Source organism: Corythoichthys intestinalis, chromosome 17 (assembly GCF_030265065.1).
Source record: "Corythoichthys intestinalis isolate RoL2023-P3 chromosome 17, ASM3026506v1, whole genome shotgun sequence".
Taxonomy (NCBI): Eukaryota; Metazoa; Chordata; class Actinopteri; order Syngnathiformes; family Syngnathidae; genus Corythoichthys; species Corythoichthys intestinalis.
This window is the reverse complement of record NC_080411.1, coordinates 3,831,895-3,844,725: the sequence shown is the minus strand read 5'-3', so window position 1 is coordinate 3,844,725 and position 12,831 is coordinate 3,831,895. Positions and strand designations below refer to the sequence as shown.

The following is a 12,831-nucleotide window of genomic DNA, read 5'->3' as shown; positions in this document are numbered from 1 at the left end:
GAGGTTGAATGTCTCCCCCAAGGGAGCGTTGATGGCCAAATGAAGCTTGAAGCATTGAAGCTTTGCAGCCAATTGGTTCAAAGATTCATGGTGGTTCACTTGGTCTTATGATGCCGCTGTCAAATGAAGTGTTGCCGGTTAATATCTTTTGGAGTGAACATCCCACAGTGTACAGTGAGGACAGCTGCGGCATATAGTCCATACAATAAAATCCGTACTAAAAAAAGGCATTTCTTCATAGATAAGCCGCACAGTTTATCTATGAACTAATGCCATTTTTGTGTAAATTTGGTAGGTGGCGGCTTGTCTCTGATACTCTACCGTGAAACAAGATCAAAGCAGAGCGTTGCAAATGCATTCCGGTTGACCGTCGAGTGAGATTTTTCATTTGGGTTCTTTTGAAAGTGCTCTGCGGCCATCCTGACTGACTTCAGGCGATTGCAGAAAAGCCAAATTTGACATAGGGTCAGTTACTATACCTCTCACGAGGAAGTTCCCACTGAGGGTCGTACGGCAGCTGGTATTCAGGGGACGTGGCGGCCATGAGCGGCGTCCCGCTGGTGGGAGTAGGTGGACATGCCCGGGACTTCTCGGAACGGCGGGACAAGGAAGACCCCAGAGACACCTGCGGGGGTAACACCCACCGTTAGCGCTACGTGGAAATGTTTACTAGCGAGCTGACTGCCACAAACTTAGCCGTCGTAGCTAGCCCTCCAGCCACGCCACCCGCGACCCTCGTGAGGATAAGCAGTACAGAAGATAAAATAATAATCGATAATAATAAAATCTAAAGAACAACAAAGTTAATCAAATTAAATTGAATAATAAGGCGGGTTAAAAGCTACAAAGAAGGGGAAGCTACACTGTCACAAGGCATTGAAGGTCACCTGTCTCTTCAGCACGACGCTCTTGGCGAGCTTGTGGACAGCCAGCTGGTTCCCGGGGGCGCTGGACTTCCCGGGCCTGGCACCGGCGCACAGTTTACAGATGATGGCGGTGAAGGTCAGTGTGACGGCCACGAAGAAGCCCACGGAGTAGAAGAAGATCTGCCCGTAGCTCGGAGGAAGCTGCAGCTCAGGGGGCGGGCCTGGCGACAAGACATAACAGCGGGGGAGGACATCTTGTTTTTACTGCACCAGACAGGAGGAAGAAAGGTAGGAAGAGAAAAATGAGGAAGAATAGGAAGGAGAAGAAGAAGAAAGAGTAGGACGGCTCAGAATCTGAGCTAACGCAGCCCTGCTCACCCTCCAGCACGGTGAGCCAGGCTGACTGGTACGAAACGCCATTGTGGTTGCTGGCGACGCAGGCGTACTCGCCCACGTCGGCCGCGCTGACGTTGCTCAAAGTGAGGAGCTCCAGATCTTCTTTGGTGGAGTTGACGCCGGCCACCTGAATGCAAATGAAAAAATAGAAGCGCCCCGAGCAGGGGGTGGGTGCCAGATGGCCGTCGCACCTTGACGACGAGGCCGGCCGGGCGCCCGTCGTGTCGTTCGAGAAGGCCACCCTCATCCACTTTGATCCACTCCACGTAAGGGGTCAGGTCGCTGTCCACATGGCAGGAGAAGCGCACGTCGCCGCCCGCCACCGCCGTTTGATTGGCCGGAAGGCCGGCCTGGAGGATGGGCCTGTGAGAAGAGCGCTCTGCGGACAGCCGCGTCCGCGTTACTTTGGTGCTCCGGTCGGTCCGCTCACGCCGTCGTGACGCGATCTTACCGACAACGTCCAGCTTGAAGTGGCGCTCGATGCGTCCGTGCGCATTTTGCGCCACGCAAGAGTAGTTCCCGGAGTCGGCAGGCACCGCGTCCCGCAAGGTAAGAGCGGCTTCTCCTTTCTGAAGGCAAAAAATTCAATCCATAAAAAACATCATACAAGATATAACTATCAATCAAATATTTATATTTTTTTTATATTTTTTTGCGATGTGGCAAAATGGATTTTCCCTTGTGGCATTTTTGTTTGCCATGTGGCAAAATGGATTTTGACATGTGGCATGTTTTTGACTTTGGTTTGTGGCATTTTTTGGGGGGTGCATGGCATTTTGGGGGGGTATATGGCAGTTTTGCAGGCCATGCACGTCCATGCCATTGGCGGCCATGCACGTCCAAATTTTCCATTCATTTTAAATGGCAAAAAAACGTGTAGCTGTGATTTTTGGCCATCCACTTACCATTACAGCACATTGACATTCAACGGACACCCAAGTCAGACTATGCCATTGACGGCTATGCACGTCCAAATTTTCTATTCATTTTAAATGGCAGAAAAACAGCTGTGATTTTTGACCACACACTTTACATTAGAGCGCATTGACATTCAACTGGCAACCAAGTCAGGCTATGCCATTGACAGCTATGCACATACCAAAAAAAAAAAAATGCCACACGATGCCCAATGGCAAAATCCATTTTGCCACATGGCAAAAAAATGCCACATGGCAAAATCCATTTTGCCACATGGCAAAACAAATGCCACGGGGCAAAATCAATTTTGCCACATGGCAAAAAAAAAAAAAGCCACATGGCAAAATCCATTTTGCCATATGGCAAAATCAATTTTGTCACATGGCAAATACCACTTCTAATTCTTGGCCTTCTGCAAAAGTATTGGCACCCTTTGAAAAATCATATGCTTCTCTAATTTGTGTAATTAACAGCACCTGTTACTTACCTGTGGCACATAACAGGTAGTGGCATTAACAAAATCACACTTACAGCCAGTTAAAATGGATTAAAGGTGACTCAACCTCTGTCCTGGGTCCTTGTTTGTACCACATTGAGCGTGGAGAAAAGAAAGAAGACCAAAAAACTGTCTGAGGACTTGAGAAGCAAAATTGCGAGGAAGCATGGGCAATCTCAAGGCTACAAGTCCATCTCCAAAGACCTGAATTTTCCTGTGTCTACCATGTGCAGTGTCATTAATAAGTTTAAAGCCCGTGGCACTGTGGCTAACCTCCCTAGATGTGGACGGAAAAGAAAAATTGACGAGAGATTTCAACCAAAGATTGTGCGGATGATGGATAAAGAAACTCGACTAACATCCAAACAAGTTCAAGCTGTCCCGCAGTCCAAGGGTACAACAGTGTCAACCAGTACTATCCGTATGCGTCTGAATGAAAAGGGACTCTATGGTAGGATACCCAGGAAGACCTCACTTCTGACCCAGAGCCAAAAAAAAGCCAGGCTGGAGTTTGCCAAAACTTACCTGAGAAAGCCAAAACGAAGAATGGAAGAATGTTCTCTAGTCAGATGAGACAAAAGTAGAGTTTTTTGGGAAAAGGCATCAACATAGAGTTTACAGGAAAATAAACTAGGCCTTCAAAGAAAAGAACACGGTCCCCACACTCAAACATGGCAGAGGTTCCCTGATTTTTTGGGGTTGCTTTGCTGCCTCTGGCACTGGACTGCTTGACCGTGTGCATGGCATTATGAAGTCTAAATACGACCAACAAATTTTGCAGCATAATGTAGGGCCCAGTGTGAGAAAGCTGGTTCTCCCTCAGAGGTCATGGGTCTTCCAGCAGGACCATGACCCAAAACACACTTCAAAAAGCACTAGAAAATGGTTTGAGAGATAGCACTGGAGACTTCTAACGTGGCCAGCAACTGTGGAGAGATCTGAAAATGGCAGTTTGGAGAAGGCACCCTTTAAATCTCAGAGACCTGGAGCAGTTGGCCAAAGAACAATGGTCTAAAATTTCAGCAGAGCATTGTAAGAAGCTCATTCATGGATACCGGAAACGGTTGTTTGCAGTTATTTTGCTACCAAGTATTAGGCTGAGGGTGCCGATACTTTTGTCCGGCCCATTTTTGGAGTTTTGTGTAAAATGATAATGATTTAATTTTGTTTTCTTTCTCTTTTTTGTTTTTTCATCGCAAGCTAAATAAATGAAGATATTACTACCAAAGCATTTATAATTGCAATCATTTTCTGGGGAAAATTGAGCATTATCCGACAGAATTGCAGGGGTGCCAAATGCCAATACTTTTGGCCAGCAGTGTATATAAATGTAAATGAGTCAATATCTCATTGGCTGCCACTTTGGACGAACCAGAGGGGATTGGGATGATTGCTTTTCTGGTCAGTAAACACCAGTGGGTCACCTGTTTATTTTGGGGCATTTATACGCCACTACCTGTGGATTTTGTGTCACTTCCTATTGATTTTGGGGGCAAATTCCGAGTCACTGTCTCTTCAATTTGGGTCACTTCTTGCTGAATTTGGTACATTCCTGGGTCAGTTCCCATTGATTTTAGGTCACCTCCTTCCTTGTCATTTTTAGCCATTTTCTGTTATGGGGCATTTTCTTTCTTGGTCACTTGCCATTTATATCGGTTCAGCAGTTCCTGTTGACTTTTGGCCATTTACGAGTCGATTCCTGTTGATTTTAATGCATATGCTGTCACTTCTGTCAATTTTGGGTGGCAATTTTGACGATTTTTGTCAGAAATAATGACATTTTTGTGGATGTTGTTAGAAATAAATGGATGGGGAGGTTTGTGTCAAACTTCAGCCGATCAGTAAGTTTTTGACAAAAACTGTCAATCATTGACAACGCTAAATGTCCATTCCATTTCAGGTGAGAGGGTTAGCCGAACCTTGGTTCATTCTCTGCCAACCTCCCACTTCAAATGGATTGGACATCTACTACATATAAAGATACCAGAAGGATAATTGGATGCCACGTGACCATACGTCAATCCTCACCTTGAAGCCACCGAGTCTGTTCTGTAGCTTGATATCAATCCCATTCTTGTACCATTCCAGCGTAGGGGCGGGGCTTCCCATTACCCGGCAACGAAACTTGATGGTGCTGCCGACGGGAACGGAGTGCAGCGGCTTGTCCGGAGACGACCAGCGAGGAGCCGATGCTAACGAGGAAGCTAAATGACAGCAGATTGAACGTATGTCACCGTCGATGGCACCGAAGCGAAATCGTAAGGGCGCCTACGTATTTGCAGCGCGTTTAGGTTGCCCTGTGTCACTTCATCGCCGTCTTTCTTTTCCTCCGATGACGACTCTTCTTCGTTGTCGTCGTCGTCGTCGTCGCTGTCCTCCAACGAAATGCTGGCCAAAGCCACTGGAACGAAAAACACCAATTTTTCCTCATAACTCTTTTGTCACTTTACTTTTGGCCTTGGAGGCCCAAGACACTTCTGGTCTGTTTTCCTCATTTAGCTATGATGACCAATCGTTGCTCATCAACAGGAAGCGAAAGCGAGCCGACACCCTTTGACAAAAAAGATTTTCTGTGTTTCTCCGAATTCACTAACTTCTTACGTCATATAATAGATCAAGGGAGTTTCGGTTGGCGGGCTTCATTTACGGCAACTGGATCAGATCTAGGCCGGACTGGTTTATTTTTGGCCGAATAAGTTAACTCACTGGCTGCCATTGACGGCTCTCGACGTCCAATTAATTTTGACTGGGAGAGGTGGAGGGGTTCAGGGCCAGTCAATATGGATTGGATGTTTAGTGCCGTCAATTGTGACTGAAGGATGTGCATTCATAGCTAGTCCTTCCAGTATAAGTGAATTGGATGTCTATCGTTGTCAAAGGCATTAGGCTTAGCATTAGGCTAATGCTAACAACGAGCGTCCTTTTCAACTCTCGGACAACTTTTTTAATTTTTTTTTTACACACTGTTCGTGGCATCCAGGTGGGTGGGTATAATTAATTAAATTAAAAAAAAAAAACAAAAAAAAATATTATTATTAATTAATTATCATTATTATTTATTATTTTATTATTTATTTTAAAAAAATTCCTGCTGAGTATGTATTATCACCAAATCGGTGTTGTCTTTGTAGATGCTACAATATTTGCATATCTGTGGAGATACAGATCTTAGCCCCGCCCAGGTTGGTTTGGGGACATTTCGGGGACAATATCAGGTCACTTCCTGTTGATTTGGGGACATTTCGGGTACATGTCCAGGTCATTTGGGAACATGCTCAGGTCATATCAGGCCATTTGGGGACATTTCGAGGACATGTCCGGGTCATATCGGTCATTTGGGGGACGTGTCCTGGTTTTATGATGCCAATGTACTTGGATTCCATTGACATATATGTAAGTCAAGGCCGTTAACGGCCATGGACGTCCAAATTTCCCATTCATTTTCAATGGCATTTACTTTAATGCCATTGAATGTCCCCAAATCCATTGATACATATGGATGTCGATGCCATTGACGGCCATGGACGTCCAAATTTCCCATTCATTTCCAATGGCATTAACATTGCACTGAGCCCAATTTAGACAGATGCCATTGTCGGACATGTATGTCAATTCTATTGATGCCAATGTACTTGGATTCCATTGATGCATATGGATGTCGATGCCATTGGCGGCCATGGACGTCCAAATTTCCCATTCATTTTCAATGGCATTTACTTTGTTTAATGCCATTGTCAATGGCATTAAACAAAGTAAATGCCATTGACATCCATGTTTGTCGATTCTATTGATGCCAATATACTTGGATTCCATTGACGTAAATGTAAGTCGATGCCATTGACAGCCATGGGCGTCCAAATTTCCCATTCATTTTCAATAGTAAAAAAACAAATGTTCCCAAATCAACAGGAAATGGCCAGATATCAATAGGACGTGTCCACCAAATGTCCCCAAATCAACTGACGCATATGGATGTCGATGCCATTGACAGCCATGGACGTCCAAATTTCCCACTCATTTCCAATGGCATTAACATTGCATTGAGGCCAATTTAGACAGATGCCATTGTCGGACATGTACGTCAATTCTATTGATGTCAATGTACTTGGATTCCATTGACGCATCTGGATGTCGATGCCATTGGGGGCCATGGACGTCCAAATTTTCCATTCATTTTCAATGGCATTTACTTTGTTTAATGCCATTGACATCCATGTTTGTCGATTCTATTGATGCCAATGTACTTGGATTCCATTGACGTAAATGTAAGTCGATGCCATTGACAGCCATGGGCGTCCAAATTTCCCATTCATTTTCAATGGTAAAAAAACAAATGTTCCCAAATCAACAGGAAATGGCCAGATATCAATAGGACGTGTCCACCAACTGTCCCCAAATCAACTGACGCATATGGATGTCGATGCCATTGACAGCCATGGACGTCCAAATTTCCCACTCATTTCCAATGGCATTAACATTGCATTGAGGCCAATTTAGACAGATGCCATTGTCGGACATGTATGTCAATTCTATTGATGTCAATGTACTTGGATTCGATTGACGCATCTGGATGTCGATGCCATTGGCGGCCATGGACGTCCAAAATTTCCATTCATTTTCAATGGCATTTACTTTGTTTGATGCCATTGACATCCATGTTTGTCGATTTTATTGATGCCAATGTACTTGGATTCCATTGATGTAAATGTAAGTCGATGCCGTTGACGGCCATGGACGTCCAAATTTCCCACTCATTTTCAATGGCAAAAAAAACCTAAAGTTCCCAAATCAACAGGAAATGACCAGATGTCAATAGGACATATCCCCCAAATGTCCCCAAATGACCTATGATAAAAATCTAAAGCATGTGATTTTGTATGTACAGTATGAAATAGCTACAACAGGCCTGTCAGGCAAAACAAGCTCAAGGGCCAGATTGTACACCCTCGCGGGTCGCTTCCTTACATTTGACACTGCTGCAGTAGATGACTTCATCTTAAAAGGGAGTACTCGTCGCCAGTCATTTTTAGGAAGAATACAAACAATATTTTTTAACAACAAATAAGTGCCTGATTGCCAGTTTTTTTTAAACAAGACACATACATTACATGTGACTGGTCGCCCGTCCATGTCAGGACAGCTATAGACAATCAAGTGACTTGTTGACCGATTTTTTTTTTTTTTCAGGAAAATTCCACTGACTAATTGCATTTTTTTCCTCTAAGAAAGATGCAAACAAGGGACTGGTCGCCAGTTTATTTTTCAAGGAATTTACCAAGAAGTGCTTGGTCGCCATTTTTCAGGAAAAATACAGACAAATGACTGAGTGACTTGTCATCGCCAATTTTTTCAGGCAAAATCCGTACAGCTGTAGACAATCAAGTTGACTTGTTGACAAGATTTTTTTTTTTTTCAGGAAAAAAAACAACTTACTGGTCGTCCTTTTTTTCCTCCAGTGAAATTACCAAGATGTAACGGGTCGCTATTATTTCAGACAAAATCCATACAAGTGATGGGGTGCCAGGTTTTCTTCCAAGGAAAATACAAACAAGTGACTGGTCACCAATTCCTCCCAATAAATTTCCAAACAAATGAATGGTCGCCAGTTAATGTCAGGACAGCTACACATAAAACAAGTGACTTGTAGCCATATTTATAAACAAATAGTTTTGTCTTACCTGCATCTGAGTGGTCGTCACTGTTGGAAGGGTGTGCCTTGATTACAGGAAGTAGAAAAAAGAGAACCAATGGCAGCAGCAGCAGGTGGCCGCTATGCACCATTTTGCGTTCAATCAATTTTGCTGCCGGTCCGTCAGAGTGCGCCTTACTTCCTGTGTGATGATCAGAGGTGGATAGAGTAGCCAAAAATTTTACTCAGGGTAGTGTTACTTCAAAATAATATTATTCAAATAAAAGTAAAAGTAGTCATCCAAAAAATGTACTCAAGTACAAGTCAAGTATTTTTTTACAAAAATATTCAAGTAATGACTAACATTGTGAGTAAATGCTTACGATGTTTGATTTTTTTTTTTAAACATTTTTTTTCACAGTACAAAGTTACTTATATGAATTGTTGTTATTATGCTTTGAAGAAGACTATAACCTACTACATAAACATATTAAGCAAAAGAAATAAAAATATGAATAATAAGAATTAAATTACAGCAAGAGAAAAAAATTACAGAAACGAAGTATCATGCGTCCAAAGAACATGAGTGCCCTCTAGTGGAGAAAACATATTTCGGTAACACTTTATAATAACTATCCGTTTTACTAGTTAATAGATCATTAGTAAACTGTAGATAAATGATTTATTCTTGATTTGTGAAGTATTTGTTAACAGTTTGTTAAGCATTTACTGGGTGTTCCAATATGGTTGACCCCATTCTAAATGGCCGTGCTAGTTGATGGATCTTAATAAAACTATATACACTTTATGTTGAAGGTCATAATTTTTATTGGTTAAATATACAAAGAAAAGTACAAATATTTGTTGGCTCTATGGCAGATTTTCATAAATGTGAAACATGAGCGGTGCCTGCAAAATGCCTTATCAAAATGCCTTTTCTTTTGAAGTGAACAGCATTTCTTAACCTGAAAAGATAGAAATGCCAAACGTTACACACAAAAACTTGAAAAGTTTCTACACCAACTGTGTTTTAAGTTAAGAACACCCTGTAAATGTTTAACAAACTGTAAACAAATACTTCACAAATCAACAATAAATAATTCATCAACAGTTTACTAATGATCTATTAACTAGTAAAACGGATAGTTATTATAAAGTGTTACCCATATTTCCTATTATGAAACTAAAAGGATTAAATTTCAGGTTTTCCGTGGTCAACCGGTGCCAAATAAAAACAGCGAGAGGTAAAAGTCTGCGCTTTCAAGTAATGCTGAAGTCAGCGCTCCATGTCAAATACTTCATTTTTTACGGTGCTTTAAAGACGCCACGTGATTGAACAGGTCGGCGTGATCATAGAGTGACAAGCTTGTATCTAATTGGTGTGATAGAGTCGTGACTATTGCTGCAACATCTCATTGGTGAATCTGGTAGAGCTACTGTTGGCATCGCTGGCGGAAAAAAAAGGAAAATCTAATACTGTGGTATGAAAAAGTATCTGAACCTTTTGGAATTTCTCACATTTTTGCATAAAATCACCATCAAATGTGATCTGATCTTTGACAAAATCACACAGAAGAAAAAACAGTCTCTGCTTTAACTAAAAACAAACATTTATAGGTTTTCATATTAGGATAGCATGCAAACATTGACAGAAGGGGGAAAATAAGTAAGTGAACCCTCTGCCTGAGGAGACTTAAATAGCAATTGAATCCAATTTTTACCAAACAATTTAAATCAGGTGTGTGCCCAATCACTGATGAGTGGTATAAAGCTGCCCTGCCCACTATAAAACACACACCTGGTAAGAACTGTCTTGATGAGAAGCATTGTCTGATGTGCATCATGGCTCGGTCAAAAGAGCTGTCTAAAGAGCCTGCGATCAAGGATTGTTGTTTTGTTTCAAGCTGGGAAAGAATACAAAACCATCTCTAAAAGTCTGGATGCTCATCAATCGACAGTCAGAGAAGTTGTCTACAAATTGACAGAGTTGCTTCTCTCCCAAGGAGTGGCCGTCCACCAAAAATGACGGCAAGAGTTCAGCGCAGAATACGCAGAGAGGTAAAAAAGAACCCTCGAGTGTCTGATAAAGACTTACAGAAATCACTGGCACAGTCCAATATCTCTGTGCACACATCAACTATATGTAAAACTATGGTTAAGAATGGTGTTCAAGAGAGGACTCCACGGAGAAAGCCACTGCTGTCTAAAAAAACATTGTTGCTCGTTTAATGTTCACAAAAAGGCACTTGGACACTTCACAGAAGTTTTGGCAAAATATTTTGTGGACTGATGAAACCAAAGTTGAATTGTTTGGGAGTAACACATAACGTCATGTGTGGAGGAAAAATGGAACACCTCATCAACATCAACACCTCATCCCCACCGTGAATCAAGGTGGAGAGAGAATCATGATTTGGGGCTGTTTTGCTTACCAGGGGCGTGGAAAACTTGAAATCATTAATGGAAGAATGAATGGAAATGTTTATCAGGATATTTGCAGGAAAACATGAGGCCGTCCGTTGGCCAGGTGAAGCTAAAAAGAGGAAGGATGCTGCAACAAGACAATGATCCAAAACACAGAAGTAAACCAACTTCAGAATGGTTTCAGAAGAACAAAATACACGTTCTGGTGTGGCCAAGTCAAAGTCCAGACTTGAACCCATCGAGATGCTGTGGCATGACCTAAAGACTGTGATTCATGCCAGACATCCCAGGAATCTGATTGAACTACAGCAGTTTTGTAGAGAAGAATGGGCCAAGAGTATTCCTGATTGATGTGCCTGACTGAGCTGCAAATACAGGAAGCGTCTGGTTGAAATTAGTGCTGCCGAAGGGGGGGGGCAAAAATATTAGATGTGATGGTTCACTTATTTTTTCCCCTTTCGGTCATTGTTTACATACTATCATTAAAATATGAAAACCTATAAATTAGAGATGTCCCGATCGATCGGGTCCGATCACGTCATTTTCAAAGTATCGAAATCGGCAAAAAAATATCGGACAAGCCTTTTTTTAATACATATATATTTTTTAATTAAATCGTTTTTTAATTGTACTTAACGTTACAGACATAGTATGTTACACTCATCCAGAGTCTTTAGTTTAGGCTTAAGGTAGAGTTATCAAATTTATCCCGATAACGGCGGTAATTAATTTTTTAAAAAAATGTATCACGTTAAAATATTTAACGCAATTAATGCATGCGCTGCACAACCCACTCACGCATTGTCGCGCTCAATCTGCAGTGGCACCGTTTTACCTATATAGTGAGCTAAAAGGCAGCGTAAAATGAGTAGAGTGAATTTTGGCAGCCTTTGGAGCCTTTTATTAATTGGCTAAAGCCTTACAATCCCTCTCCCTACGATTAGAAATGTCGTGGGAAGCAATGTGGGGAAGCAAGGTAGTAATTGATCTTTTTCTTAACACCCTATGTTATTTCCCAACGCAGAGAAGATATATCAATTGGTAGCACTACGCACAGTCATGGTTGCACTTCCCATCAAGCATTTGGGCATGGCTACAGTATCATTTACTGAAAGCTCAACAAATACACTAGATGGCAATATTTAGTCACAATATACAAGGTCACATTTATCCTTTAAGAAACAAAGTGTATGTACTTATGTACTGTATGTTGAATGTATATATTCCTCCTAGTTTTATTCATTTTTTTCTTAATGTATTGCCAAAATGTATATGATCGGGAAAAATTATCGGGAATGATTGGAATTGAATCGAGAACAAAACAAAGCAATCGGATCGGGAAATATCGGGATCGGCAGATACTCAAACTAAAACGATCGGGATCGGATCGGGAGCAAAAAAACATGATCGGAACAACCCTACTATAAATGTTTGGGTGGTTTTAGTTAAAGCAGACGCTGTTTTTTTCATCTGTGTGATTTTGACAAAGATCAGATCACATTTGATGGTGATTTTATGCAGAAATGTGAGAAATTCCAAAGGTTCAGATATTTTTTCATACCAGTGTATGTAGAATAAAGAGGAAAAATGTAACTAGTGTAGCCCAAAGTATTGGAGTAAGAGTAGCGTTTCTTCTTCCCAAATTAACTCAGGTAAAAGTAAAGCTTCGTAAAACTACTCTTAGAAGTACATTTTTCCTCAAAAAGTTACTCAAGTAAATGTAACGCAGTAAATGTAACGTTACTACTCACCTCTGGTGACGATTGCGCTGACGTCACGATACAACTCTCGTCCGGGGGCGCCCACATCCGTGGACTAGTGGGCGTGGACGCTGCACCTATGACGTCATCAAAACCAATCGGCAATACTTGTTGTAGGTCGCCAAACTCCAATGACAAAAAAAGACAAACTGGCTCACTTTATTGTTCTATGCGTGACGTACCTGGACGAGGTCGTCCAATGAGCTAAGACGCTGACACGTCCACGTCTTGACTTTTCTTCTCACTTGGACACGTGGGAGATGGTCCTCATCTCAGTTCAGCTGTCTGGTGTCTGCAACCAGAGGAGGAGCAAGTGAGAAAGAGTGAGACAGAGAGAGAGAG

General features: G+C 42.0%; 1 protein-coding gene across 2 annotated transcripts in view; it reads right to left on the bottom strand.

Moving 5' to 3' along the window:
- LOC130905549 (fibroblast growth factor receptor 1-A-like) overlaps positions 1 to 12,831 on the bottom strand; it is a 21,265-nt gene extending 8,434 nt beyond the window's left edge. The window contains exons 1-10 of one of the 2 annotated variants that reach the window (XM_057819065.1): positions 12,672 to 12,831; positions 12,481 to 12,566; positions 8,355 to 8,507; positions 4,949 to 5,077; positions 4,705 to 4,880; positions 1,714 to 1,831; positions 1,454 to 1,641; positions 1,245 to 1,389; positions 888 to 1,087; positions 480 to 625 (exon numbers count right to left, since the gene is read on the bottom strand). In XM_057819065.1, coding sequence (XP_057675048.1) covers positions 480 to 625; positions 888 to 1,087; positions 1,245 to 1,389; positions 1,454 to 1,641; positions 1,714 to 1,831; positions 4,705 to 4,880; positions 4,949 to 5,077; positions 8,355 to 8,457 — 1,205 coding nt within the window. In that variant the 5' untranslated portion in view covers positions 8,458 to 8,507; positions 12,481 to 12,566; positions 12,672 to 12,831. Of the gene's footprint in view, positions 1 to 479; positions 626 to 887; positions 1,088 to 1,244; positions 1,390 to 1,453; positions 1,642 to 1,713; positions 1,832 to 4,704; positions 4,881 to 4,948; positions 5,078 to 8,109; positions 8,323 to 8,354; positions 8,508 to 12,480; positions 12,567 to 12,671 lie in introns of those variants that run through there. The other variant, XM_057819066.1, reaches the window with a different exon arrangement.